Consider the following 27678-nt stretch of genomic DNA (forward strand, 5'->3'; position numbering starts at 1 on the left):
CTAGAGGCGGCTGAGCCTGCGGGTCAAAGGCAATGCGGGGTTGGCCAGCCTGAACTACAGCTCCCAGCATCCTTTTCTGTGCCGGGGGGGGGGGAAGCGATGCGGGAGGGCTGGGCTTCATAAGACCGTTGCTTTCCCCCTCCCTTTCCTTCCTTTGATGAGAAACGCAACTGGTCAGCTGCGGATGCTTTTAAGGAGAGGTGACCCATACGGTAAATTGCAAAACTCTCCTCCTTTTCCCCTTGTCCTCCTCTTGCAAGCTTGGTGGAAAGGCATCCGCTTTGCACGCAGGTGGATGCATGTCCGAATAGGGCTGGGAAAGAGCCGCTGCCTGTCAGTGCGAGCCATGCTGAGTTATATGGGCCACTGGTCTCGGTATAAGGCAGCTACCAATCTTCCCAGCCGCGGCTATACTTTGCCTGCTGTGCAGGAGGACCCACGGGCTCTAGGGGGCCAACCAAACCAAGAAACAGAACATTTAAATTGCAGTATTCTAACATAGCTCCATCATGCCAATTCATATTACATACAAAGGTGCATCTATTAATTTCATATCTATCTATCTATCTATCTATCTATCTATCTATCTATCTGCACAGCAGGGACGCAGGTGGCGCTGTGGGTTAAACCACAGAGCCTAGGACTTGCCGATCAGAAGGTCAGCGGTTCAAATCCCAACAACGGGGTGAGCTCCCGTTGCTCGGTCCCAGCTTCTGCCAACCTACCAGTTTGAAAGCACGTCAAAGTGCAAGTAGATAAATAGGTACCGCTCCGACAGTAAGGTAAACGGCGTTTCCGTACACTGCTCTGGTTCGCCAGAAGCGGCTTAGTCATGCTGGCCACATGACCCGGAAGCTGTACGCCGGCTCCCTCGGCCAATAAAGTAAGATGAGCGCTGCAACTCCAGTCGGCGACGACACCTTTATCTATATATGTACAGCATACTTCATTGAGTTTCTGCTCACAATGATGATACAAGACTGGATATCGGGATAGACTCAAACTAAATGGGGGAGAGTACTGAAATGTGTTTCGCAGTAGGGCCCATAACAAATTATGATCACCAAGTGCATTCCCCAATCCCACTCACCCCATCGCACTGCTCACAGTATGAGGGCGAGTGAGCAAGCAGAGATGAAGCAGCCAGTGCCTCTTTTTGCCTATAAGAGGAGCCCTGCTGTATCAACCTAACAGGCCCATCTAGTCCAGCATCTTTGTTCTCACCGGGGGCCAATGAGATGCCTATGGGAAGTTCACAGTCAGGAACCATATTGCAGTGGTTCTATCCTTCCATCAACAGGGAAATGTAAAATAAGTGTAAACAAGTGTAAAGTGATGCATGTCAGGGCAATATATATATATATATATATATATATATATATATATCACACACATGTTGTTAATATGTTCAGAAGGGGGAGAGAGGTTGCTATTTACAATTTTATTGTTAATGGTCTCTGACAACAGTTGCGGATTGGCTGCTTTAATTGCAAGATAAAAGTGGCATTTTATGCATGCTTAATGTAATGTGTTGTTTGGCCCTCAGTAGAGGTGGCAGTGCAGTTATTGTGCATGCCTACCTATAAGTAAGAATTTCCGGAGTAGTAGCCCTGTTAGTTTCTTACAACAAAACCAATAAAATGAGACTTGTGGCACCCTTAAGAGACTATACTATCTTTCAAATTTCAAAACTTCATGCCATAATAGATTTATTAGTCTTTGAGGTCCACAAGACTCCTAGTTTTACCTGTAAGTAGGTCCACTGAGTTGAACAACACAAATACTTTAAAACCCTTCAAAATAAGGGCTTTAAAATTTGGATAAAAATAGAAGGTTTTGCCTGGCACCTAAAACTAGACAAAGATGATACCAGATAACCTCATTGTGGTGAGCAGTCCACAAGTGGGGATTCCACCACTGAAAAGGCCCTTTCTTGTGTTGCCATCCTCTGGGAGGGTTTCAGATGACAATTTCAGGGTCTGGGTAGTTCATCAGGGGAGAGGTGTTCCTTGAGGTATGTAAGTTTTTATAGGTCAAACCGGCACTTTGAATTGAGCCCTGAAACTAAAAGGTAGTCAGATTGTCTCAGGTGCTCAGATTATCTTGCCCTGGTGAGCAACCTGGCTGCTGAATTCTGCAGCAGCTGCACTTTCTGAACTGTCCAAAAAGCAGCCCCATTTATAATGCATTGTGATAATCTATCCTGGAGGTCACCAGAGCATAGATGGCAGATTTTAGCCTATCCCTGTGTAGATACAGAAGTAGCTGGGCCAACATCGTCCTACACGCTATTCCAACTTCCGTTAAGCCTACAAAAATGTTAATTCGTGAGACATTTGAAACTTGTGTCAGTCAAGCATAATTGTAGAATTTCACTCGCCTTTTTCATCTGGGGCCTGGTTTGTCCATCGCAGTTCTGAGACATCAATGCATTTTGAAGCAAGACTTCAAATGTCAGTGAGATCCAAAGCGATATCTTTATCACACATGCTTCGAAACACTTTGCTCAGATTAGTTTATAAATGAGATAAGTTTGAGATTTCTACTTCAAAAAGTGTAATTTTTTGCTGAGATAATGTATTGTCGACATTTGTCAACGTGTGTTTTCATTTTTTCTCTGTTGTTTTTTTTTTGCTAGGATTCTGTTCAAATGGATTTCACGGAAGCCTACTCCGACAGGTGCTCTGCGGTTGGGCTTGCAGCGAGAGAAGGCAATGCCAAGCAACTGAAGAAGCTTATCAAGCAGGGGTATAGTGTTGATGTCCCCGATAACAGGGGCTGGATGGCAATCCATGAAGCAGCATTTCACAATGCAAGTGAATGTCTGAAGCTCTTAATTCACGCAGGTAAAGGAAAACAGAGTCTCATACAAAAACTGTGCTTTAGGATCCACTGTTCTCCAGTACAGTGGTACCTCGGGTTATGTTACCTTCGGGTAACGTAATTGTGGGTTGCGAACATGGCAAACCCAGAAGTGTATACTTCCGGGTTTTTCTGTGCGCACATGCTCTATCACGCTGCGCATGTGTGCAGAAGCTGTGCCTCTGGATACAGACTTTACGGGGTAAGTACGGACCCCTGGGACAAATTGCTGTATTTTTCACTCTATAGGATGCACCAGACCACAAGACACACCTAGTTTTTGGAGGAGGAAAACAAGAAAAAAATATTCTGAATCTCAGAAGCCAGAACAGCAAGAGGGATCGCTGCGCAGTGAGAGCAGCAATCCCTCTTGCTGTTCTGGCTTCTGTGATAGCTGCGCAGCCTGCATTCGCTCCATAAGACGCACACTCTTTTTCCCTTACTTTTTAGGAGGGAAAAAGTGAGTCTTATAGAACAAAAAATACGGTAAGTTTGTATCCGGAGGGTCCACTGTACTGGAGTCCAGAAATTCAGAATCTACAATGTATCTGGCATCTCCTACTACACAAATTATGGGCTATGCATTCTTAATTAGGGAGGGAACATAGGAAGCTGCCTTATACAGAGCTGGATTGTTGGTGCATCTAGTGGAGCGTTGTCTAGAGTTATTGGCAGCAGCTTTCCTTGGTATCAGACAGGAGCTTTTTATCAGCCCTGCCCAGCTTTAGGAACACAGGAACTTCTGCCTACAAGCTCTACCCTGGAGCTACAGTCCTTCCCCAACCAGCAATAAACAAAGGCAAATTGGCAGTGGACCTTTTGCCTTGCAGTATTCATGTCAAGTAGCAATCGATAGCTGGTGTCGCATGATAGCTAATGCTTCAATCCTAATCTCACTTAACCTGGGAGTAAACCCTGTTGGATTCAGTAGGATTTAGGTAAAGGTAAAGGGACCTCTGACCATTAGATCCAGTCGTGACCGACTCTGGGGTTGCGGCGCTCATCTCGATTTATTGGCCGAGGGAGCCGGCGTTTGTCCGCAGACAGCTTCCGGGTCATGTGGCCAGCATGACTAAGCTGCTTCTGGCAAACCAGAGCAGCGCATGGAAACGCCGTTTACCTTCCCGCCGGAGCGGTACCTATTTATCTACTTGCACTCTGATGTGCTTTCAAACTGCTAGGTTGGCAGGAGCAGGGACCGAGCAACGGGAGCTCGCGGGGATTCGAACCGCCGACCTTCTGATCGGCAAGTCCTAGGCTTTGTGGTTTAACCCACAGCGCCACCCGCGTCCCTTTTAGTAGGATTTACTTGGTGAGAATTGCTGTATAGGAAACTGCTGTGAATCATGAAGTCCCTGGTTTAAAATCTGACCTCTGCTGTGGTTCAAACTCCTATGATCAGTCACATGATCAGTCTGCTTTTCTTCATGAAACAACTCTTGCCCTAATAGCTTTGTGGCGGGTTCAGCATAGGGAGGCCTTGTGGGATGCCCAACATTGCATTGGGTTTAGCTGCTTGTTTGATGCGTGAGCTGCTTTTCTATGTAAATTCACCCAAAAGGCGGCGTAAAGTACAAACCGCAACTAGCAGTCATCTTAAACTTGCACAATAGAACCAAGGAAAGTAATAATTTGTTAAAACCCTTTTAAAAGTTAGAGCTAGTTAGGCGTTTGCGATATAAATTGCAATCCCAACATCGTAATCGTAACGAAAAGCAACTGTTAATAAACAAAACAAAAAGAGCTCCACAGATACAAAACCCTGACAGCACCATGCAGAGGAGATCTTTGGGAAAAGGCTGTGGTTCAGGGGTAGATCACCTGCCTTGTGAAGCTGAGAAGGTCATCAGTTGTCCTAGCTCCTCACCAGCTCATCAAAGTCAATGTAAGCTTATCTTCTCCTACTGCTTCCACTCCAAAATGATTTCCTGTTTTCTAATGCTATTTGGCAATGCTGTTTTTATTTTATTATATCGTCTCCAGCACCCTCTGATAGCTACATAAGATCAAAGACATTTGAGGGCACTTGCCCACTGCATCTTTCCGCAAGTCGAGGAAGTTTGGAGTGCGTTGCTATTCTTCTGGAATCTGGAGCTGATCCCAATGAGCTTACTAATGATGCAAGCACACCATTGTTCTTAGGTGAGCACACCCCATTCTGAAAATACCCTGGCCCAAAAATAATTGAAATAATTTACTTAACCTAAAATTAGACAGTATTTGTGGAGAACCGGCAGATGTCAGTGTTACTCAAGGAATGGCAAAATGCTGCAGTGTTTTGAAACAGCTTGTATGGAGGTATCTTCTCCTAGGGGGTGAGTTGTTGTTTGGGTCTTGGGCTGGAGGTGGGGAGAGGGACTATAAACTCCGACCTTTTCCCCAATCTGTATTCGTGGATCCTGCAACTGGGGAATATGACCACTGGTGCGGATGGACTGCAGCAATTTTGGTATACAAATGACTGGTAGGAGTGCTTGGCTAGAACTGGGGAGTAATCAGCTGGGAAGACTGAGAGTTCAGTGGCTAAGAATGTTTCACAGAAGCAGGTGCACCCTTGGCCATAGTCAGTCTGCCTGAGGCTGATAGGCTGGAGTTCAACATTTGGAGGGCCTCAAGGTTCCCTGCTCCTGGAGTCTGTGCTCTGTCCCAGCTCCTGCCAGCCTAGCAGTTCAAAAGCACACCAGGGCAAGTAGATAAGTAGGTACCACTGTGGCGCGAAGGTAAACGGCAGAAGTGGTTTAGCCCTGCTGTCCACATGACCCAGAAAGCTGTTTCCGGACAAACGCCGGCTCCCTCGGCCTGAAAGTGAGATGAGTGCCGCAACCGTTCACCGGACTTAACCATCCAGGGGTCCTTTACCCTTTACCTTTAATGTCTCGTTCAGCTATGTTTGCAGACCGTAGCATTTTTCTGAACCATGTTTATGAAAACATAGCATGCTGAGACAAGGTGTTTTGGCGTCTACAGCCTTTTTTCTTTGCGGCTGGAACGCATCTGTTTAACATTTTCTGCCCTTTGGAGTATTCCCAGGAATATTTTTTTCTTCTAAAATATTCCCTTTTTTATGTGGTTTGTTGACAATGCTCTCCATTGGGTCTGCTGTGTAAACTGGAGTATCTTCACATGTCTGTTTCTTCAGTAATCTTTTCTTCTTCTTTACATTTTGCTGAAGAAATGATTCTAAATAGGAAGAAAATGTTTTAAGCATTAGTGCTAGGAGCGGCAAGGGTCTACAAATGCAGTCGTGCTTTCTTAGCTCAGCGCATACATTTGTGGGAAATGCAAAGGGAGAAACATGTGGGGTCTCATTTCTGACCTCATGCCAGGCTTCAGAGATACAGTGGTACCTCCTGTTACAGACAGAATCCGTTCTGGAGCTCTGGTAGGATCCTGAGGTTTCCGCAACCGCAGGGACCGCTTTTGCGCATGCGCACATGGCGAAACACTTCCGGGGTTGCCACTTTTGCAACCCAAAGTTCATGTTACCCGAGGGTAATGTAAGCCGAGGTGCTACTGTACTGTGCTCTGAGCCCAGCTTTGGCTGGCGAGGGAGGGATATAAATAAAATATTATTATTATTATTATTATTATTATTATTATTATTATTACTGAAGCAAGAAGGTTTCTGGCCATGCACAGCCCTTTGGACATGAGACTCACTCGTCTTCCAAGTTGAGGGAGAGTCAGGATCAGCGGCTACCACAAATTTTGGGCCTGCTACCCAAGCCAGCCAAATCCTCTACAACCTGATAGGGCTAGACTGATGATAGATTTGAATCTGCTGATGGATTTCTGGGTAACTTGTAGTAGATCAATAAGTGTAACTGGCTCCCAGTTGTAGTAGCAACTTAAAGGCTTTCTCTCCCGCCTGAGTTTGGCTATTGGAATCGTGACTGTAGTAATTCAGATAGTGTTTTATAAGCAGGTCTTCCCAGTGCATAATACAGGGGTTGTGGTAGGCAACAAATTCCTGAGCCACCATTTTGCATCTGGCTCTGGTACAAACAGAAGAGGCCGTAGGATCAGGCCAGGGGTCTGTGTACTCCAACTTGCTGTTCTAACAGTGGCCAACCAGATCACAACAAGAAGCACATGAGCAGTACCTGGCCACAACAGCTCTGTATCCACTTGTGATTCCTAGAAAGTTGACAACAGAGTTGGGACATGGTCATTATGGCTAGTAGCCTTAGACCAGTGATGGCCAAACTTGGCCCTCCAGCTGTTTTGGGACTACAATTCCCATCACCCCTGACCACTGGTCCTGTTAGCAAGGGATGATGGGAGTTGTAGTCCCAAAACACCTGGAGGGCCAAATTTGGCCATCACTGCCTTAGACCTTCCTCATAGTCTTCTGGATCATTGGAAGAAGTGTAGGTAGTGAGAGTTTTTCCTATCTTCACAATAGCTTGTTGGATCTCAGCTTCAAAGTATAATGTCCCTAGTTCCTGAATCAGGAAGTCCCTTCGTTGAGTGCTTGCCAAGAAAGTGCCACCTATGTTATTATTCTGGAGAGGGGTCATAGCTCAGTGGTTGAGTCCGTTGAAGTCCAAACGGTTAAAGGACCGTATAGTGGAGGTGGCAATAGAAGAAAGAGATTCACTTGGTGGCAATGGTGAAGTTAATACATTTGTACAACTCTGAATTTTGCAATTCAGGTTCCTGGCTGAGTAAGGTGTATGGCAATGAATATACTGTGGTGGATTGTGCATGAAAACACACACATTAGTGAAAATAACATACAAAAATTTCATCTGTTGGTTTGCAAAAAAAGTGCGTGTGAGGAAAAATTGCATAGAAAAATGTGTATATTAGGTGAAAATTGCACTAAAGCTTTGATGAACTCTCATAAGAACTTTTTATTTTCAATCACTAACATTGTGTCAAAATACAGTTAACTGAATCAAAGACTGAAAGAAACCAAAATGCACTTTTTCATTTTCTCTTAAGATTACCGAAAATAAAGAAACACCTCCCTCCCCAGATCAATCTTTATTAATGCTCAGTTTTTTAAAAATGTGATGGTGTTTTTTGGCTATAAAGTATGGCCGAGAAAAAGAAAAGGCTATGTATTTCGGAAAATGGTTCGTCTGCATATTCTCGAAAGGCTCAACAGATGTCTGTTGGAAAGAGAAACCTCTTCTTCAAATTTGCTGCTCTGGTGAAAAAGCAAGGCAAAAGCCACAGGCTTTCGGTTGACCTAGGAAAAACTCCTTTTTGAGCGCCACTGCAAATCCTGCTTCACGTCTCTTTGCTATTCCTGGCTTTGTTGTTTGATTTTTGTTTTGTTTTCATGTCTCAGCTGCTATTCTGTTTTCAAAGAATTTCTGACTCTCTAACCTCCTGATGTGTGGGGATTTTGGGTTGTAAGCGGGCAGAGTTAATAGATCAATGAAAAGAGTCAAGTCCACTGAGGAAGTTGAGAACAGTCAAGGCAAATTCTTGGCTTAATAGGGAGAAGAAATCTGCTTGGCAGTTCTGTGAGATTTCCAGAATCAGAGAAGCAAAAGCTTAAAAAGGTGGCGTGTTCTGAGTTTATTTCCTTCCTTTGTTTCAAATAAATATCTCCACGGAGACTGTTCCGTTGAAGTACCTCTCTTTAACAAGTCTGTGCATTAGTGATTATAAAATTCATTCAGGGTTACAAAAAAATATGCAGTGCCTTCAATCTGCGTGCCGTATCATGTTTTATTTCCAGACGGGTAGTTGTGTCAGTCTGCGGCAGAATTTTGAGGGAGTGCTGGGGTGCCGGTCACAAAATAGCTGCCGTGGAAGAGACAGACCAAAACACAAAATGGCTGCATGGGGAAGATTTGGCAGAACACAAACTTAGAGAGACAACTACCCATGACAAGGTTGTGCTTACTAGAGACTGACTTAGTTTAAAACAAAAGCTCAGAGTTTGCCGTTCCTGCCAAGGGACACTCCTGGAAGTTCCCCCCCTTCCTATTTTTTAAAAATCATCCTTTATTATTTTATTCACATATTAGACATTCTTTACAACAAACAACTCCAGAATAAACAGACAACTCCAAAATAAAATCATATGTAACAAAACCATGTCTCATGTTTTCATGTACACCGATCTCCTCTTCCGATACCTTTACTTGATTTTTCTTGCTGTTTTCTGCTTTCCTTATAGAATCTTTATGAAAATTTAATCTCTTAAATCCTATACCAATCTTTAACAATTTCAATTAATCTCTTCACCTCCGTCCCCTACAGCCCAGTACTTCCCTCCACCCATGTATGATCTTCTTTACCTACTATTTTCTTTTTATTGTTATATTATTCACTTTATTTGTTATTCCATCCTTAATATATTATTATCCTATCTCCTTGTGCCTTTTAAACTTTTAAAGGCTCCTGGAAGTTTTCATGGGCAACATGGCACCCACGGGTGCTGGCTTAGCGACCCTGTTCACTTAATTTTCACGGAAGAAAAACCAGAATAGACATTTTCCCCTCCTCTCTTTTGTCCTCTACCAGTACTTTTTGGTCTTAAGGCCATCTGTTCTTTTAAAAAAAGAAATGAAAGATTGCCATTATTTCCAGTAGCGAACTAGCTTTGCGACTGGAGGGCTGTAACTCAGTGATGGAGCACATGCTTTGCATTCTGTTGTTGTCGTTGTTGTCGTTGTTGTCGTTGTAGTTGTTGTTATTATTATTTTTATTATACAGAAAGTTCAGTCCCTGGTGTCTTCAGGTATGACTGAGAAGGAGCCACTGCCAGTTGCAATGGAAAATACTGAGCTACGTAGATTAACGCTCCAACTTTCTGTCGTCTTCTATATTTCCACACCCAATTAAATGAAATTGCTTTACTCACGAATAACACTGAATTTTGCTTAAAAAATTTGCTGTTGTTGTTGACTGCATTAAACACTTGTTGGAAGGGCAGAGTTAACTTAATAACTAATGATTTTAAATTATGGCTCTGTTGTAGGTATTTCTATTAGATCAGGGTCATCCTGTACGATGGATGGGTGTGTGTATTTTAATGAACGGAACAGAGTGAAAAATTATGAGTCGTGCGGGGGGAGAGAAATGTACGTGCATAAACTGAGCAGTGTTAAACTTACTTTTTAGTTGCTCTTTTGTTTTATAGATGCTTTTTTGATTTGTTAACCCTATAGTATGACTTAACGCTGTTATTGTGATGTTCAGCTTGCTTTTTAAGTTGCTGGTTTGTTAATAGTGTTTTATAGATTGTAATTGTTTGGCTGATGACTTGTTAATTATATTATACGATTTATGCTGTACTTCTAATGCTCTGCTCTGTTAATGTTATTTATTGTTTGACCACTCTTAGAATTACATCTCTCCCCCTGCCCCCCCATCATCCTTGCTGCTATCAATAAGTTTTCCTCCTATTCCTAGAATTCCGATTTAACACAGTATTTCACAAAACCTAATAGCACAGTTAATGCTGCAGTTGGGAGGGCATAACCCACAATTTCTTTCATGTTATTTATCACAGCTTTCGCATCCTCCCCCACCTTGAAGTTTTAGTTTACAGTGCTGCCAGACACACATTGATTTTTATTTTTATTACTTACCTGTGGCCTTTTCAGACCGACTTTTTGATTTCTCTCGGGAGCGAAGGACTACTGAAGTAAAATGTTAAAGAAATCCTTGCTCCCCGAGCCAGCTTTACATATTCCATTAAAAAAAAATGTTACAGGAGAGACTGTCATCGTGTCTGACATCTGTAAAAGGTGGGCTTAAGCTGCCGATGAAGCCGCGGAAAATGATTGGGCACGACTCTGATGTTTCCAAAGTCGCCTGGGAGCAAAGGAAAAGCGATCACATTTCTTCTCATGGAGATGGGGAATCTGCTGAGAGAGATAAGCTGTTGGTGTGCCCCTTCTTCAGCTTTGTGGTTGTTAAAAATCCAGCAGTGGCCAAAATTGTTGTTAAGTCATTTAGTCATGTCCGACTCTTCGTGACCCCATGGACCAGAGCACTCCTGTCTTCCACTGCCTCCCGCAGTTTGGTCAAACTCATGCTGGGAGCTTCAAGAACACTGCCCAACCACCTCATCCTCTGTGGTCCCCTTCTCCTTGTGCCCTCCATCTTTCCCAACATCAGGGTGTTTTCCAGGGAGTCTTCTCTGCTCATGAGGTGGCCAAAGTATTGGAGCCTCAGCTTCAGGATCTGTCCTTCCAGTGAGCACTCAGGGCTGATTTCCTTCTGTATGGATAGGTTTGATCTTCTTGCAGTCCATGGGACTCTCAAGAGTCTCCTCCAGCACCATAGTTCAAAAGCATCAATTCTTCCGTGATCAGTCTTATTTATGGTCCAGCTCTCACTTCCATACATCACTACTGGGAAAACCATGGCTTTAACTATACAGACCTTTGTTGGCAAGGTGATGTCTCTGCTTTTTAGGATGCTGTCTAGGTTTGCCATTGCGTTTCTCCCAAGAAGCAGGCGTCTTTTAATTTCGTCAAAATTAGGAAGCGACAGTTATGCACCAGGCGTTAGCCCTGCCCAGACCTTGAACCCGAGGTCTCCTTAGATGAGCAGCAAAGGGAACGGGACCCTGCAGCCAAGGCTGTCCGTGAGCCTGAGGAACCATCAGATCTGGGCACCTCTGACCAAGGACCGGAGGTCCTCACAACACCTGTTTGGGTTTCTAGTTAGCTCTCAGGTTCCATCTCCTCCATGGGCCACAGAAGCAGAGGAGATGGACCAGTTGGGCTGTAACAGGAAACCATGGTTTCTTTTTACTGCCCGAGCCTCTGGCTTGCCCATTTCCCTTCCCGCTTCCTTACATAGTCACGGGGCCGGATTTAGGTTTGATGAGGCCCTAAGCTACTGAAGGTAATGGGGCCCTTTATATGTCCAGCTGTCCTTTGTCAACAACAAATTGTCATTGTTTTTTCCTGTTGAATATATGCTATATGGTAATTTATGGGCTCTAAAGCTGTTTGCACATGTTGCCCTGCAACCAGTCCATGCAGAACGTAGGCACCCTATGTATAGAAATGAGAAAACCAGTGATATTTTAGGGAGCTGGCTAGCAGGCGGGGCCCATTACTTACATCATAGGAGCCTACACAACACAAAACACTGTTGCTGTATGTAGGTTTTATTTTATTTGTTTTTTATCTTATATTTTGGAAATGTACATTAAAAAATTTTGGGGGAGCCCAAGAGAGTGGGGCCCTAAGCTATATCTTGTTTAGTTTATACGTACGTCTGGCACTACAAGGAAGGAACCAAAGCTTTTGCTTCCACTTTAAAATTAAGCACCATTTCCCATTACATCTGAATGTGAGGAACTGTGGTTTGTGTTGGCTATTTGCAGACTAGTTGCACTGCAGAAGGCGTGCTGGGGAAGACCACACATTACAAGGAACGCAAAATAACTTTAGCTAGGTTTTAATAACAAAAACAAAAAGTCTTTTTACATTAATTATAATATATCAATAGGTATGACCCATCAAACCAGGGTACTGAGAGAGCTAGGTGCTCCTCTTTATATACTATACCCAACAGCTTAATTACCACACCTTAACAGCACCTGCTATACTGCTTCACAGCTGTAAAACTAGGTCACATTATTTGCTCTGGCCCTTAAAGAAATACACAGCTTGTGGAACAATAATGAACCTTCAAATTTAAGCACACCATTCAACAGATGTTGGAAGAAAACCAGGATCAAGCTGTGGTTTCAGACCCTGGCCTGCTCAAACAACCACAGTTTTCTGAGTTTGTAGGTAAAGCTGCTGTTGTTATTGCTGCTGCTGTTGCTGCTGTTGTTGCTGTTGCTGCTGCTGCTCTGTCATTGTTGTTCTTCTTGTTTCTGTATTTATTACCTACCCTTCACTACAAGGTCCCAGGGTTGATTGCCACAATGTAAAATGCAACATTAAAAACAGATAACATGTACAGCCAGAGTGGGTCTTAAATATACCGTATTTTTCCGTGTATAAGACTAGGTTTTTTTTTACTAAAAAATAATGTTAAAAAGGGGGGGGGGTAGTCTTATACACGGGGGCAGCCTCCCCCCATTTTCTTAATTTTGAGTACCCCAAAATCTTATACGGGGGGCGTGTTATACATGGAAAAATACGGTACATATTTCAAATGTCAAAAGGCCAGGGTAAAGAGGTGTGTCTTCAGCATACGATGAAAGCTGATAATGTACAGTTCACTGGCTGCCTAGGAAGTTGCAAATCTTTTGCCTCCAAAGCAGACATCTCTTGGAAATGATTTTTTTTCCATTTCCTTTTTATGCAGGGAAGTCGAGGGTTGTTCAGTGCTGCACGGCAACTTAAGAGAATTAATTCTTACTTCAGTAGCGGATGGAAAACAGCATTCTGATGATGGTGTTGATTAAGATGAACGTATGTGGTGCAGCTGATAAGAATAATGGTTTTTAACCCTCTGTTTATAGCTGTTCAAAATGGACACGTTGACGTGATAAAGCTTCTCCTTCGACAAGGAGCAAATATTAATGGTCCCCACTGTTGGTCTGAATGGAATTCTCTGCACCAAGCTGCTTTTCAGGTAATCTATAAATCCATAATTTCATTTCCATATAAATAAAGTTTTACTCTTTCTTCCTCTCTCTCTTAAAATGGCAGCTTTGTGTAGTCTTTGCATGCTGTTCCTTTGGGTGATTTATGGCAGCCGGGTGCAGAAAAGTCAGTTTAAATGCAAATGATCGTTCTGAATACGGCAGGAATTGTGCCTAGTGTTAAACACAGCGAGCATGTTAAAATATTTAAAGTATTACACGTGTTTTAAGAAATGATCGGGCATAACATGGGTGATAAATCTGTTGTTGAACATTAATTTGGTTGAAATAATTCTTTTGTCCCGATGCACTGGGGCTCCTCAAACAACAGGCAGAAGAGTTTCAGTATTTAAAAGGTAAAATACAAGTTGGAGAGTTTTATTGTACGCAGTTCCCTACCCAAGCCAACCTCCCAAGTTCTTTGGCACAGAATGCTCTCTGAACTGCTGGAGCAGCGGACGTTCTGGGCTGGGCCTTGCAGAATCCCGTGACAGATTAGGCTTTAAATATGTACTGAACTAAATTTCTCCTCCGACCCTACTTTCAGAGTGGTTGAGGGAGGGAGACACTACTAAGCGCTGGGGACCATGAACAACGGCACGGTACTCAATGCAAATACATGTCGAGATCTTGCTCTGCTTTTAACAACAATGAACTCTTTTTTTTACCCACTTTCAGAACTACCCGGAGATATTGAAATTACTCCTCAACAAAGGAGCTGATAAAGAATGTGTGGATGATTTTGGGATCACCCCTTTATTTGTTGCTGCACAGTATGGGAAGCTGGAAAGTTTAAGGATACTTATATCATACGGTAACCCTTTTCTGTTTCTGTGAAGCTGCTGTCTTTCAGCAGATTTCCTTGGTGTAAGCTTGGGGGGGGGTGAATAACAGTATTGCCATTGTTAAATAGAAGTGGCTTATTAACAAAATGAATGTTTCAAGGAGAAGAGCTGTAGCTGAGGGTTAGAGCACCTGCTGCAGGTCTCGAAGCAGAGACCTGTAGCTTAGATAGCTTGTAAAAGATTTAAAATAAATTTATGGAGGGATTTGTTGTTGTTGTTATTTTGTTGGTTTATAAAAAGAAAAGTAATAGATTTACATCTCCATAAAATGCAAAACAGTTTAAAAAATAATGATGGCATTTAACTAAAATGTTGCACTATAATAATAAATAACAATAATAATTTATTATTTATACCCCACCTATCTGGCCGGGTCCCCCCAGCCACTCTGGGCGGCTTCCAAAAAAAACACCAAAATACAATAACCTATTAAACATTAAAAGCTTCCCTAAATAGGGCTGCCTTTAGATGTCTTCTAAAAGTTTGGTAGTTATTTTTCTCTTTGACATCTGGTGGGAGGGCGTTCCACAGGGCGGGCGCCACTACCCATGCAAGGATTAATGCAAGGATTAGCTACAGCGCAACCAGGTATCCCTCCTCTCCTCACCTGTGCATGTCTGCATCATCCCCAAATCTGCTCTGGAGGATTTGGGGTAACCCCCCCTCTAGAACAGGTTTAGGGGGCAAGTGATGAGAGGAGAAGAGAAGAGTTGAGAATAGAAGAGTGTTCTATTGCAGAGGGAGAAATCTGGGCACTGATGGACTGACATGCATAACACGATACTGACTACAATCTTAAAGAACAAGAAATATAAGACCAAATTCCTAAAAAAAACCCCATATGACCAATAATACTATAGAAAGAACAGATCCGACCCCTCCCCACGAGAAAATGAGTACCATAGTAAAGGCCAGAGTCATTTCAAGGTGCAATCCAATGTTAAGAAGCTTGGGCAAGAAGGGTACAGTGGTGCCCCACAAGACGAACGCCTCGCAAGACGGAAAACCCGCTAGACGAAAGGGTTTTCCGTTTTGGAGGCGCTTCGCAAAACAAATTTCCCTATGGGCTTGCTTTGCAAGACGAAAATGTCTTGCGAGTTCCTGCGGGGTTCCCCCCCCCTTTTCCTAAGCCCTAAGCCGCTTATCAGCTGATCCGCTAAAAGCTGCTAAACCGCTAATAGCGCTAATCCGCTAAGCTGTCAATGGGCTTGTTTCGCAAGACGAAAAAACCGCTAGACGAAGAGCCTCACGGAGCGGATTAATTTCGTCTTGCGAGGCACCACTGTAGTCTTAAAGCTGGTGTCTGAAAACTGACCATGTTGATGCCAGGCGTTTTTCCCTTGGGAGAGCATTCCACAAATGGAGAACCACTACTGGGGGGGAAAAACTCGTTAATGCATTGCCACCTTTTCCACCTCTCTCAAAGGAGGTACACAGAGAAGGGCCCCCGGTGATGACTGAAGGGCCGGGGAAGTTGCAATGAAACCTCCACATTTGTAGGCAGTGTATCTCTGATGATCAGATATAGAGGGGATATTTGTTAATGTCATAGTCTGCTTTTGAGCATTCCTTTTTTTTTTTAGTTTTTTTTATTCAAAATTAAAACAAGACATATTATCCAAAAACATATCGTCCTTGTTTTCCCCCCATTTTTCCTCCCTCCCCCCTCCCACACAACCCCCCCCGCCCCCACCCCCCCGACTTCCCTCAGCTCCAGTCTTTGATTTCTCTGCTGTTTTCTGCATGTTACAAAGTTGTATAGATCCTCAAACTATTTAGCTGATTGTTATCAATAAAAAGTTTGTGAATGTCTATTCAAAGCCAGCCGAGGAGTCCAGTTCGCTTTGTTGCATCTTCAAATACTTTGTAAAGGGTTCCCATTCATCCTTAAAGTCACAGTTCTCCTTGTCCCGTAGCTTATATGTCAGTTTTGCCAGTTCTGCATAGTCCCTCAATTTTTCTTGCCATGATTCTTTAGTTGGGGTTTCTTCAGTCTTCCATCCTTGTGCTACCAAAACTCTTGCGGCCGTTGTCGCATACATGCTTTGAGCATCTGGCAAGACCAGATAGGCCATTAGCTTGACCCTACTGTGTACTTCATAACTCCCTGAGCGTGCATAGCAAGCATACACAGCAAAGGTAATTTACAGCGGTCCTATTGAATGGCAGGAATGTTTGCAAGATGCAGAGTGCTGGGCTTTAACCACCTCTCTTATTCATTAATTACTGGGTTCTCTGTTGCCTATCAGGAGCAAATGTCAACTGTAAAGCCAAGGATCGGGCCACTCCGTTATTTATCGCTGCGCAGGAGGGCAATGACGAATGCACGGAGCTGTTGTTATCCAGCGGAGCAGATCCAAACCTGTACTGCAATGAAGATGAGTGGCAGTTACCTATCCACGCTGCAGCAGAAATGGGGCACAGCAAGTAGGTTCTAGAAGAAGCTGCTCCAATTTCCAAGCAAACAAAGTTGTCACTAGACTTACCTTGTACTCCAGGGGTAGGAAGGTAAAGGACCCCTGGATGGTTAAGTCCAGTCAAAGGCGACTATGGAGCTGCGGCACTCATCTTGCTTTTCAGGCCGAAGGAGCTGGCGTTTGTCCGCAGACAGCTTTCCGGGTCATGCGGCCAGCAGGACTAAACCGCTTTTGGCGCAACAGAACACCGTGATGGAAACCAGATCTCACGGAAACGCCCTTTACCTCCCTGCCGCAGTTGTACCTATTTATCTACTTGCACTGGCATGCTTTCAAATTGCTAGGTTGGCAGGAGCTGGGACAGAGCAACGGGAGCTCACTCCGTCGCAGGGATTCGAATGTGGGGACGCGGGTGGCGCTGTGGTCTAAACCATTGAGTCTCTTGGGTTTGCCGATCCAAAGGTCCAGGGGTAGGAAGTTCCACTGGCTCAGAGACCAGAACCCCACTTGAGCTGGGGTGCGGGGCTTACACCAGTGTATCTCTTGCTGAACTGGCATTAGGGATATGTGCTGGTGCAGCCCTGGCTGAGCCTTGACTCAGCCAGCAAATCTTCTGAATGCAAAGTCTCTCATCCAGGTAGATCTTAGGTTTGGATTGCGCTTCAAATCTGTGTAAACCAAGATTTAACTGCATTTTAATTTCAACGCTATATTTTAAAGTAATTTACAAATGTGTGATCCTCTCCCCCACAATCCATTAAGGATCAACCTGTTTTAAACTCTGGAATCACTGTTTTAATATTTATGTAACATTGAAAGGTGGTTAAGTTGGGTTGCTGGTTTTTAAAGCGCCAGGAAAGATTTTGCTCTTGCACTGAAACCTGTAGCAATAACAAGCACTTTTCATATCCTTAGTATACTACGCTTGCTCGTACCCGTTACTGACCGGCTCTGTGGCAGCGCTGAAGGCAAAGTGAGCCCTGTCTACTCTGCAGTCCTAGGCGGTCATGAAGATTGCTTGGAGTTATTGCTTAAGGAAGGTTACAGCCCAGATGCCCAGGCTTGTCCAGTCTTTGGCTGCAGATCACCCATGCCCCTGGCTTTCCAAAAGGGGTAGGTATCAGCAGGAACTGGCAGGAGAGGGTGGACAAAAAGTTGGTGGCAGTGATCACTCAGAACCTGACATAAAATAACTTGTTGTTGTTGTTTAGTTTGCAGAGGGGCATAGTTCTGAAGACAAAAGTTGGGACAAACTGGAGGGGGGGGGGACAGCAAAGTGAAGAAGAACTGGAAGGGAGAGGGCTAATAGACACTCTCTCTCGCTGGAAAGTGTCCAGCCTATCAGTCCGAGGTCACGGAGAGCAGATTAGGTGGCTAGCATGGTGGTTGCAAGGTACAGAGAGACAGTAAGCGACTCTCTACGGCCAAAGGGGGGGGGAGCCGAGTCCCCGAAGCCTGACACTTGTTGTTGTTTAGTCGTTTAGTCGTGTCTGACTCTTTGTGACCCCATGGACCAGAGCACGCCAGGCACCCCTGTCTTCCACTGCCTCCCGCAGTTTGGTCAAACTCACGCTGGTAGCCTCGAGAACACTGTCCAGCCATTTCGTCCTCTGTCGGCCCCTTCTCCTTGTGCCCTCCATCTTTCCCAACATCAGGGTCTTTTCCAGGGAGTCTTCTCTTCTCAGGAGGGGGCCAAAGTATTGGAGCCTCAGCTTCACGATCTGTCCTTCCAGTGAGCACTCAGGGCTGATTTCCTTAAGAATGGATCGGTTTGATCTTCTTGCAGTCCATGGGACTCTCAAGAGTCTCCTCCAGCACCATAATTCAAAAGCATCCATTCTTCGGCGATCAGCCTTCTTTATGGTTCAGCTCTCACTTCCATACATCACTACTGGGAAAACCATAGCTTTTACTATACGGACCTTTGTTGGCAAGGTAACTTACTGTGTTCCATATTGCTGTGTAATATATGAAGCTGTCTTCCCCCCTCTGTAGAGCTAAACATACGTATGGACTTTTTGAACTTCGGTGCTGGAATTCCACATGCGCCCCCGGCAGGTTTAACCAACGTGGTATCTTCCAGATGTTGTTGACCTTCAGCTTTGATCAGCCCCAGCCAGCATGGAGAATAGTCAAGGTTGATAGGATCTGTGGTCCTGCAACATCTGGAAAGAACTACATTGGCTACTCCTGCTCTAGGGCTTTCTTTTAAAAACAGGGGTTTCCTCTCAGGCTGCAATTGTGTAAACACTAACCTGGGAGTAAGCCCAATTAAATCCACAAGGCTTCCTGATGAACAGGCGGCCACAGAATTGCACCTCTGCCTGGTGTATACCAGTTCTGGGTCGTATCCAAAGAACCTGGCAAGGATTTCCTTGGGGAAGTTTTCCTCTTTGAAGCAGAGGCTTGTCGAACACACATTCAGTCTAATTTCCTTGCTTTCAAAGGGTCTTTATCAGCAATCTCTGTCTCTAGGGAACTTGACATGATTTTGTAATTGAGTCAAGTATATTCTTAATTAGCATAGAACACACACTCTCTCTCTCTCTCTCTCTCTCTCTCTCTCTCTCTCTCTCCCCCTCCCTCTCCCTCTCTTCCCCTCCCATCTCCTGCTTGAAATGGCTGCTTGATTCTCTCCTAATATCAATCTCTCATTTTCCTTTTAAAAAAAGAAGATAATGTTATTAGCATGGATTTTGCTGGGGTTTCCTTTCTATATTACGCACGGAAGGTGCAGGAGGAATGCTTGTTGATGCAGTTTGATTTTTTTCCTCTTCCAGCTTACAGGAAAGGAGAAATTCTGAAATGTGTTAAAACAGAAATGCATTTATCAGTCCAGAGTTTCTCAAACGTGATATGTGTATCTGTTGCTGGTCTTAAAGTCCTTTGCCATATTTTATTGTGTATTTGTATCATTCTTGCCTTTGTCAGTCTTATTGCAATGACTTCTGATGAACCCTAAGAAAACAAATCAGATAAACTGGATTTCTTTTAAAACTGTAGTTATAAGCCCTGTTTGGTGTGGCAAAGGTTGGGTTTTTTTCCCTGTTAGCATTTGCTAATGTTAATATTTTACCTATTTTGAATTTCGTTCTAATGGTCTCTCTCGAGATGTTTTTGCTTTTATCATAACTCACCTTGAGCATTCAGGATGGCATCACTCTGCAGATATTCTTTTTATGAAATTATGATAATTAACAACCTTGGTAGAAGTAACAGGGGAAAATGTCCAGGCAGCCTCAGGGAACTGTCCTACATAAGTTACAAGAGACTTGGTTTTCCAAAAACAAATTCTTTTTACGTAGAGATGGATCAAACATACAACCCTAAGCCCAAATTATGTGGACTCCTGCAGAGAAGATTGCAGGCACTTTGTTCTTCCTCTGGCCCTGTGTCTGCTGCACTCCTGTGAGCTAAGCCATGGTTTGGTTGAGCAGGCTTGCGGTTTCTTCTGCTCCAGACAATAATCAAGGCTTATAACCAAGGTTTTTTCCTTCGGCTTATAGCTTGTGGTTTGTCTGGAGCAGACAAACCACAAGCCCAGATTCAGACAAGCCAAACCATTGTTTATAAGCCAAACCATTGTATATAAGCCAAACCAGTGTTTAGCTCGCAGCAATAGCAGCAGGACTAGAGGAAGAGCAAAATGGCCGCGGTCTCCTCTCTAGGAACTTGCATGCTCACGTATTAGCAGCAACCCATGGTTTGGCTTTGCACTATGCATGAACCAACTCGTGTTTTCAAAACCTGGAAGCTTTCAGTGCTTTTTTACTTTCTTCCTTTCTGCTTAGTTTCAAAAGCTATTTAAACTTCCAGTAATATAACTAGACGCTGAAGAAGAAACAGGAGGGTAACCAGTGAGAAAGACATTATCCCAGTTTGTAAAGAAAGACGTACTTGCAGTTTAACCAGTTCCTCATACTAATGGAAATGGCTAACATCTGGCAAGATTAACATGGCTTGTCACAGATTCAATAAAAACTATTAGAACTTCAGTGATCTATCCAGGAAGTCAGCAGTTTTCAAAGTGTTGTGGGGGACCCAGGGCTTCCTCAGACTGAGGATCTGCCTTCTCAGACAGTTTGACCACCACTGTGGATCTTCTCCTGAAATGCGTGGTTGCATGGGAGCATATGCACACATGATTTTATTTGTATGGTGCTTTCCCACATTTCAAACCATGCTCAAGGCGGCTTACAACATGGGGGAAAAATACCTAATTGCAACATAATAAAAGTTGTTGTTGTGGTTTAGTCGTTTAGTCGTGTCCGACTCTTCGTGACCCCATGGACCAGAAGAGCACACCAGGCACTCCTGTCTTCCACGGCCTCCGGCAGTTAGGTCAAACTCATGCTGGTAGCTTCGAGAACACTGTCCAACCATCTCGTCCTCTGTCGGCCCCTTCTCCTTGTGCCCTCCATCTTTCCCAACATCAGGGTCTTTTCCAGGGAGTCTTCTCTTCTCATGAGGTGGCCAAAGTATTGGAGCCTCAGCTTCAGGATCTGTCCTTCCTTCCAGTGAGCACTCAGGGCTGATTTCCTTAAGAATGGAGAGGTTTGATCTTCTTGCAGTCCATGGGACTCTCAAGGGTATCCTACAGCACCGTAATTCAAAAATAATAAAAGTAGTCATATGCAATTGATAAAACATCAAAAAAATACACAACCAAGCCGAACAATTCCCATATGAATCACAACACCTAAAATATAGATACGAAAACCAAACAGCAACCACTCACCCAACAACAACACCCCACCACCACCACCACCACAAACAACATCCCAGTGTGATTTGCAGTTGTTCCTCTGTAGGCCTTTTGGTGCTCAAGTGCAGACATTTTGAAAAACAAAACTGCATTGACAAATGTGTGTTTTTTGAACATTGGTTGCAGGTCTGGCTTAATCCTCATTCTTCTGAAGTATGGGATCACGCTTTCCGAAGCAGATTTAGGCCTCTGTCTGCATGATGGAAGGTTCTCCTTATTTCAGCATTTTTTGAAGCGAGGCTGTAAGCTTCCACGCAGAGAGCACCAGACAGAATTTACGAAGAATGCAATTCTTGCAGGAGACAAGCACAAAGAATGGTTGCCGTCCCTCCTGTTGGCTGGGTTCAATCCGGTGCATCTCCTCAATGAATCATGGTAAGCAAGATTACATATATATATATATATATATATATATATATATATGACATGCGCCTTCACGTTTTCAATGCATGTGAAAAATGTATTTTTCAGGCAAGCCTTTGGGGGAAGGGATTAACGTTTCCTTTTATTCTGATTTTGTAGGTCTTTCACATTTGTGAATTTTCTCTGTGTTGTTTTATACCTTGTTCTGTTTTTAATCAAAGTTTTTTAGTGGTCCCTGCATTATCGGAAATAAAATACACTGTGCATGTGTGGTGAGCAGCATACACACATGCATGTATTCACTTGTGTGTACATGCATGCATATAGATGCACATCCACCTTGTCTATTTGTGGTTTTTTACTTTGCAGATGCGCTGCACTTAATAGCTCTGGGCTCTTCTGTCAGCACAAGCATTTCTTTCTTCTTCTTTTTAAAATAATTTTAAGAATTGATTTTGTTAAGAAGAAGTACAATCGTAACAAAAAGAAAGAACATCACAGCCTGGAAGGGCAAAAGTACAGAAGTACAGTGCAACTCTGAAGGAACAGTAAAGTATTAACTCCTGCAAGGATTCCCTTTACAAATAAAACAGATATGTAAAAATGAAAGTTTGCCAATGAAGGCTTTCCCCCCACCTGTGAGTTGTGTTATTATTTAACATAAAGGTTCTATAAAGCCTTAGATGAGACAGTCATCTGCATATGTAGTAGACCCGCAATGTATGCACGTTTAACTTGTGCACATTCAGCTTTATGTGCTTGACAAAAAAATTAAAAAGTGACTGGAAAAAACTTTGACAATTTCACCTGCCGTTGTATCCAATGTGTCTTGACTATATGCAATTTTGGCTTTATGCGCTATTTTAGAATATGGTTCCTGTTGCAGGTAATGCGAATTCTCTGATTCAGTTAAATAGGCGCAGTACTGTACAGTAATTGGAAGCAGACTCCTCTGACTGTAGCCTCTTTCTCCCAAATGCTCTCCTTTCCCATGATAATTTCCTCTCCCTTTTAGCCATGATGTGGTGTTATGTCAGCACCAAGGCCAATTCTAACCTCTTTTCAAGCTAATTGTGGTTGGCATGAATCTCAGGGCAGATGTAACACTACACAGTGGTTAAATTGACAAGGAGTTCACATGCAAAAAAGGGGGGAATGAATGAGTAAGGCATTCCTGATCAATTAACCATGGTTACCACTGAGGAAAAACTGCCTCTAGTGGACATCCTGGTTAGCATTTAACTAGGGTTAAGTTCAGGTTTTAGCCTTGATTGGGACTCACAATGGGGATTTCTGTGGGGGAGAGATTAGGGGCAAAGGAAGCGCATGCTCTTGCAGCCCAATCCCTTAACCATGGTTTCAAGAGCATTATGTCTGCTGCAGCCCCTAGTCCGAAAAAGAAGCAGGCTTGGAATAAAAAGGTAAAGGACTCCTGACCATTAGGTCCAGTCGTGGCCCACTCTGGGGTTGTGGCGCTCATCTCGCTTTACTGGCCGAGGGAGCTTCCAGATCATGTGGCCAGCATGACTAAGCCGCTTCTGGCGAACCAGAGCAGCGCACGGAAACGCTGTTTTACCTTCCCGCCGGAGCGGTACCTATTTATCTACTTCCACTTGACGTGCTTTCGAACTGCTAAGTTGGCAGGATCAGGGACCGAGCAATGGGAGCTCACCCCGTCGTGGGGATTTGAACCGCCGACCTTCTGATTGGCAAGTCCTAGGCTCTGTGGTTTAACCCACAGCACCACCTGCGTCCCCTTAGGCTTGGAATAGAGGTGAATAATTGTTGACAGACAGTGAAACTGGAAGAGAAGCGACGGCAGAACCTCCTTACAGGGAGAACATAGTGTGGATCTTTCACAGAATTGTGTTCTGTGTTGAATTCCAGCTGTGTTGACTCATCACCGAGGGCAGGAGGTCTGTCTCCGTCAAGTGAAAGGAGAAAACAAGCCGTACGCTGTGTTTCTAAAGGTTTCAGCAAGGGGGCAGGGAAGGCATGTGCAGACCCGCTTCTATGGGAAAGGGGCACAGAATGCCTTTTCTGTGCTGTAAAAGGGCAGGAATCATCTCGTTGCTGAACACACAAGACTTGCAGCTGGGTTAAAATAATAAAAAAAAGAGCCCTGTATTCCGAAGCAAAACATTAAAGGTCACTGGATGCAGGCAGCATGAAAAAGGTTCTTTTAACTGCTTCGATCTCTAGGAAAGACTCCTGTACCTTGAAGGCTGCTTCCTTAAGGGAAGCAAAATATAAATCCTTTAATTATGGCACTTGGACAAGCTTATAGTTTCCAACTGGCAGCCCGCTTGCTGAGTGTAATTTAATACTAGGGGTGGGCGAGCAAAGCAAGTATTGCTGAATTCATCAAGCCGTCGAGAGCCTAAGTTTACAGGCCCCAAGTGCAGCTCAAAGCTGTTCAGCTAAATGAAATGATGTTCTAGTTGAAGGATGATTTCTACCGGGCAGGAGAATCCATACGTACGTTGTACCTTTGACAAGTTTAGCAAGCCCTGGTTCAAACTGCTTGTGTGTGATTGAGCCTGGGTGTGTTCTAGGGTTTGGGGAGCTTGCTGGATATTGTTGGATTCGAGTTCCCATCTCCCCCAGCCAGCATGGCCAATGAAGCCCTGCTCTAAGCTTCATGGACACATCCATCCCCATGGACACCAGCTCTGACCTTCTTGGATTGAGCTGCAAACATAAGAAGAGTCTTACTGGATGAGGCTATGGGCCCAACCAGTCCAGCTCTCTGTTCTCAGGCTGGCCAACCAAGCAGGACTTGAGTGCAACCGTACTGTTTCGGTTTCTGGTACCCGGTCTTCAGACGCATATTGCCTCCAGCAATGGAGGAAAGGTCCGCAGTGACTTTTCTTGTGTTCACCTGGAACACAAGTAGAGTGGCTCAGGGTCCCCCATCCCAGAGGGAGTTCACACAGTCAAGTGAAAATGTAAACGCCCCCTCCAAATGTTCCCTGATCAACACAGGTCAGGGGAAGCTCAGGGACTGAGCAGACAGGACGATGTACAATGTGATTTCAGGCAAAAGCTCTTCTAATAACCAAGTTCTTCTCGATCGTAGGGTTTCCTCTGTAAGCAGTGACACTCTCAACTTCCTTCTGGAGTTCACCAACTGGAAGAGACTTCCCTGGGACGTGGAGCAGATCCTTTCCGACCACAAAGAAACATCCGCCTGGGTGACTCGCAGTCACTTCGGTAAGTCACTCTATGCAATCTGTTTTATTTCATGGCATAGATGACAAAACTGCTTTTGGGGCTGACGTGCATTACGAACGCTTGGGCAAAATAATGCCTGTAAAAGAAGTGGTGTGGATCTTGATCCAGAGTAATTGTGTTTCACAAAAATCCGTGCTTCGCTGTAGAAGGCTTCGTTGCCAGGCAGACTGTGAAACCTGCCATGCTGGGTGGAGGTTAGGATACGGCAGAGGCTTTACTCTGATGGCAGGGGCCTCTAAAGCAGAGGGCACCCACTGAAAGTGTGGGGGTGGCGGTGGCGGCGGGGGTGGAAGCTGTATCCCACCAATGGTAGTTTATCTCCCCCTGCCCCACAAATTGCTGAGAGAGGTGGTGGAGCCAGACTAGCCAAGAATCTTTTGCATCCTAAGCTGGTCCAGTTTCTTGGGGTCCCTTCCAACTCTATCATAAGCCTGATCTTCTGGGCCAGGCAAGCTTGGAGAGGTGAAAACCAGCAGTTTTATTGCCATTCTGCAATAAGGTCTATGGGTGCGGCACAAGGTCTATGGGTGTGGTAGGGGCTTCACTGCACCATTTAGCCTTGTTGCTCCCAGCTGGGAGTTAGAATTCAGGAACGGGGAACCTGTGGACCTCTAGATGTGGACTGAACGATGATGGGAGTTGCAGTCCGGTCCTGTATACCTGAAGGAGCGTCTCCACCCCCATCGTTCTGCCCGGACACTGAGGTCCAGCGCCGAGGGCCTTCTGGCAGTTCCCTCATTGCGAAAAGTAAAGCTACAGGGAACCAGGCAGAGGGCCTTCTCGGTAGTGGCACCCGCCCTGTGGAACACCCTCCCACCAGATGTCAAAGAGAAAAACAACTACCAGACTTTTAGAAGACATCTGAAGGCAGCCTTGTTTAGGGAAGCTTTTAATGTTTAATAGGTTATTGTATTTTAATGTTCTGTTGGAAGCCGCCCAGAGTGGCTGGGGAAACCCAGCCAGATGGGCAGGGTATAAATAATAAATAATAATAATTATTATTATCATAGTCCAGCAACACGCGGAGAGCAGCTTGTTGATTCTCCTTGCCTTTCAATGTAGGGTGTTGCTGTAAGTTTGAGGGCTAAGAAGGGCTGCAACCCAGAGAGCCATTGCCAGCCGGAGTAAATAATTTTGAGCTAGATGACTGGTGGACAGACTCCTTCCTATGCAGTGCAAGCTGGTTTCAGAGCAGAGGCGTTCATACAACGCGGCTCTTCCAATTAGCCTTCCAAAATCAGTGGGTATATATAAATGATCCTGTCGTTCTGCTTGATCCAGCTCTGGAGATAAAGGTCAGCCAATTACTCCTGGCAGTGGTGAAACTCAGGACCACCCGCCAGGGAGAAAGAAAAGCGCAGATACAGTATGGAATCGTCAGTTGCTAACTAGAGACTCGGGAGAGTGAAATACCATTTTTTAATAATAGAAAGGTTAGGCTAGACTCTGATCAGGAAATGTCTTTCTTTTTCTCTCCTGTGTACAAGGCCAGCAAACGTATCAGGATGGTTCAGTCTGAATATTTGCTTAATTACCATCTCTTTGTGGTCTCCCTTCAGTTCACTTACTCGCTGGGCCCTCCCCCGCCCTCTATATTTTCGTTATTTTTCTCTCTTGTCTGTTTAAAAGATCTGCAGCATTTTTTTTTCTTTTAAGAATAAGGCAGATGGTGCTATTTAATAGAAGGGAGCTGATTTCAGTCTTCTATTTTAAATTTTATAAACAAAACAAACAAACAAAAAACCCGAGATCATGCAGTTTGCACTGAATTTGCAAAGCAAGTCCGTGGGCTCAGGGAATTCTTAATGCCGATTAGATATGTCTTGACTGCTAAGTAGATTCAGGGCAGAAGAAAGAAAGGCTTCCATTCTCTAAACAGTGTGTGGTTCATTTATGGAATTTGCTGCTGCATGGTGTGGCGGTGGCTGCTCGATTAGATGGCTTTAAAAGGAGCTAAGATGAAGTCATGGAGGGGCAGCCTGACCTGTGGATGTTAACTATGATGGTTTTATGGAACAATTGCAGAAGGGAGCTTGAAGTCCTCTCAGTTGTCGTGCCCCATATAATTCTGTTTTATTTTTCTGTGACAGAGCACATCCCTCCCTTGTCTCATCTTTGCCGTCTGGAGATCCGGTCACTTTTGACGAGCGATCGCTTACGGTCAGACCAGTTTATCCGCCAGCTGCCATTACCCGCTTGCCTGCAGGACGCCTTGCTTTACAAAGACGTGTTGAGATGCTATGCCATTTCGGAATCTCAGCTTAGACTGGGCGAAGTGTACCAACAGATTGTCCCGCCACCTCTTTCCAGTTCAGGAAACACGGAGAGAAGAGAAAACATGAGAACTGAAGCAGGGTCCTCATAGTGTTTAAGGCTTCTGGCTGTCATAAGAACCGTGTTGTGGTGCTCAATGCAATGAGCTGCCCGTGATAGGATACCCTCTCTTCAGAGATTCTTTAAACTCTTGCTCAGAGGCTTTCAGATAAGCGTCCAAGCGCTGTTCTCTCTCAAAGGAGTTCAACATTCAAATGGATGAAAACACTTGCAAAGGCATAAATATTGCCACGGATCATTCCAAATAAAGACGCATTCCCTGTAAAGTTGGTTGATTTATTTTGGTTGTCATTGATTGTTTTTTATTTCTTACCTGGTTTTTTGCCAGAAGGT

At 44.3% G+C, this 27678-nt stretch overlaps 1 protein-coding gene across 4 annotated transcripts in view; it reads left to right on the forward strand.

Annotated features, from left to right (window-relative positions):
* The window catches only part of ASB3 (ankyrin repeat and SOCS box containing 3), a 44922-nt gene extending 17311 nt beyond the window's left edge, over nt 1-27611 (forward strand). For 3 of the 4 annotated variants that reach the window (XM_079968759.1, XM_079968757.1, XM_079968756.1), the window contains 9 exons: nt 2639-2846; nt 4846-5004; nt 13265-13377; nt 14066-14201; nt 16482-16659; nt 17565-17762; nt 21541-21789; nt 24857-24990; nt 27102-27611. In XM_079968759.1, the coding sequence (XP_079824885.1) occupies nt 2651-2846; nt 4846-5004; nt 13265-13377; nt 14066-14201; nt 16482-16659; nt 17565-17762; nt 21541-21789; nt 24857-24990; nt 27102-27376 (1638 nt within the window). In that variant the 5' untranslated portion in view covers nt 2639-2650 and the 3' untranslated portion in view covers nt 27377-27611. Of the gene's footprint in view, nt 1-97; nt 213-2638; nt 2847-4845; nt 5005-13264; nt 13378-14065; nt 14202-16481; nt 16660-17564; nt 17763-21540; nt 21790-24856; nt 24991-27101 lie in introns of those variants that run through there. The other variant, XM_079968758.1, reaches the window with a different exon arrangement.
* The last annotated feature ends 67 nt before the right edge of the window (nt 27612-27678 follow it).

Source organism: Podarcis cretensis (genome assembly GCF_951804945.1).
Source record: "Podarcis cretensis genome assembly, chromosome: 3".
Lineage (NCBI taxonomy): Eukaryota > Metazoa > Chordata > Lepidosauria > Squamata > Lacertidae > Podarcis > Podarcis cretensis.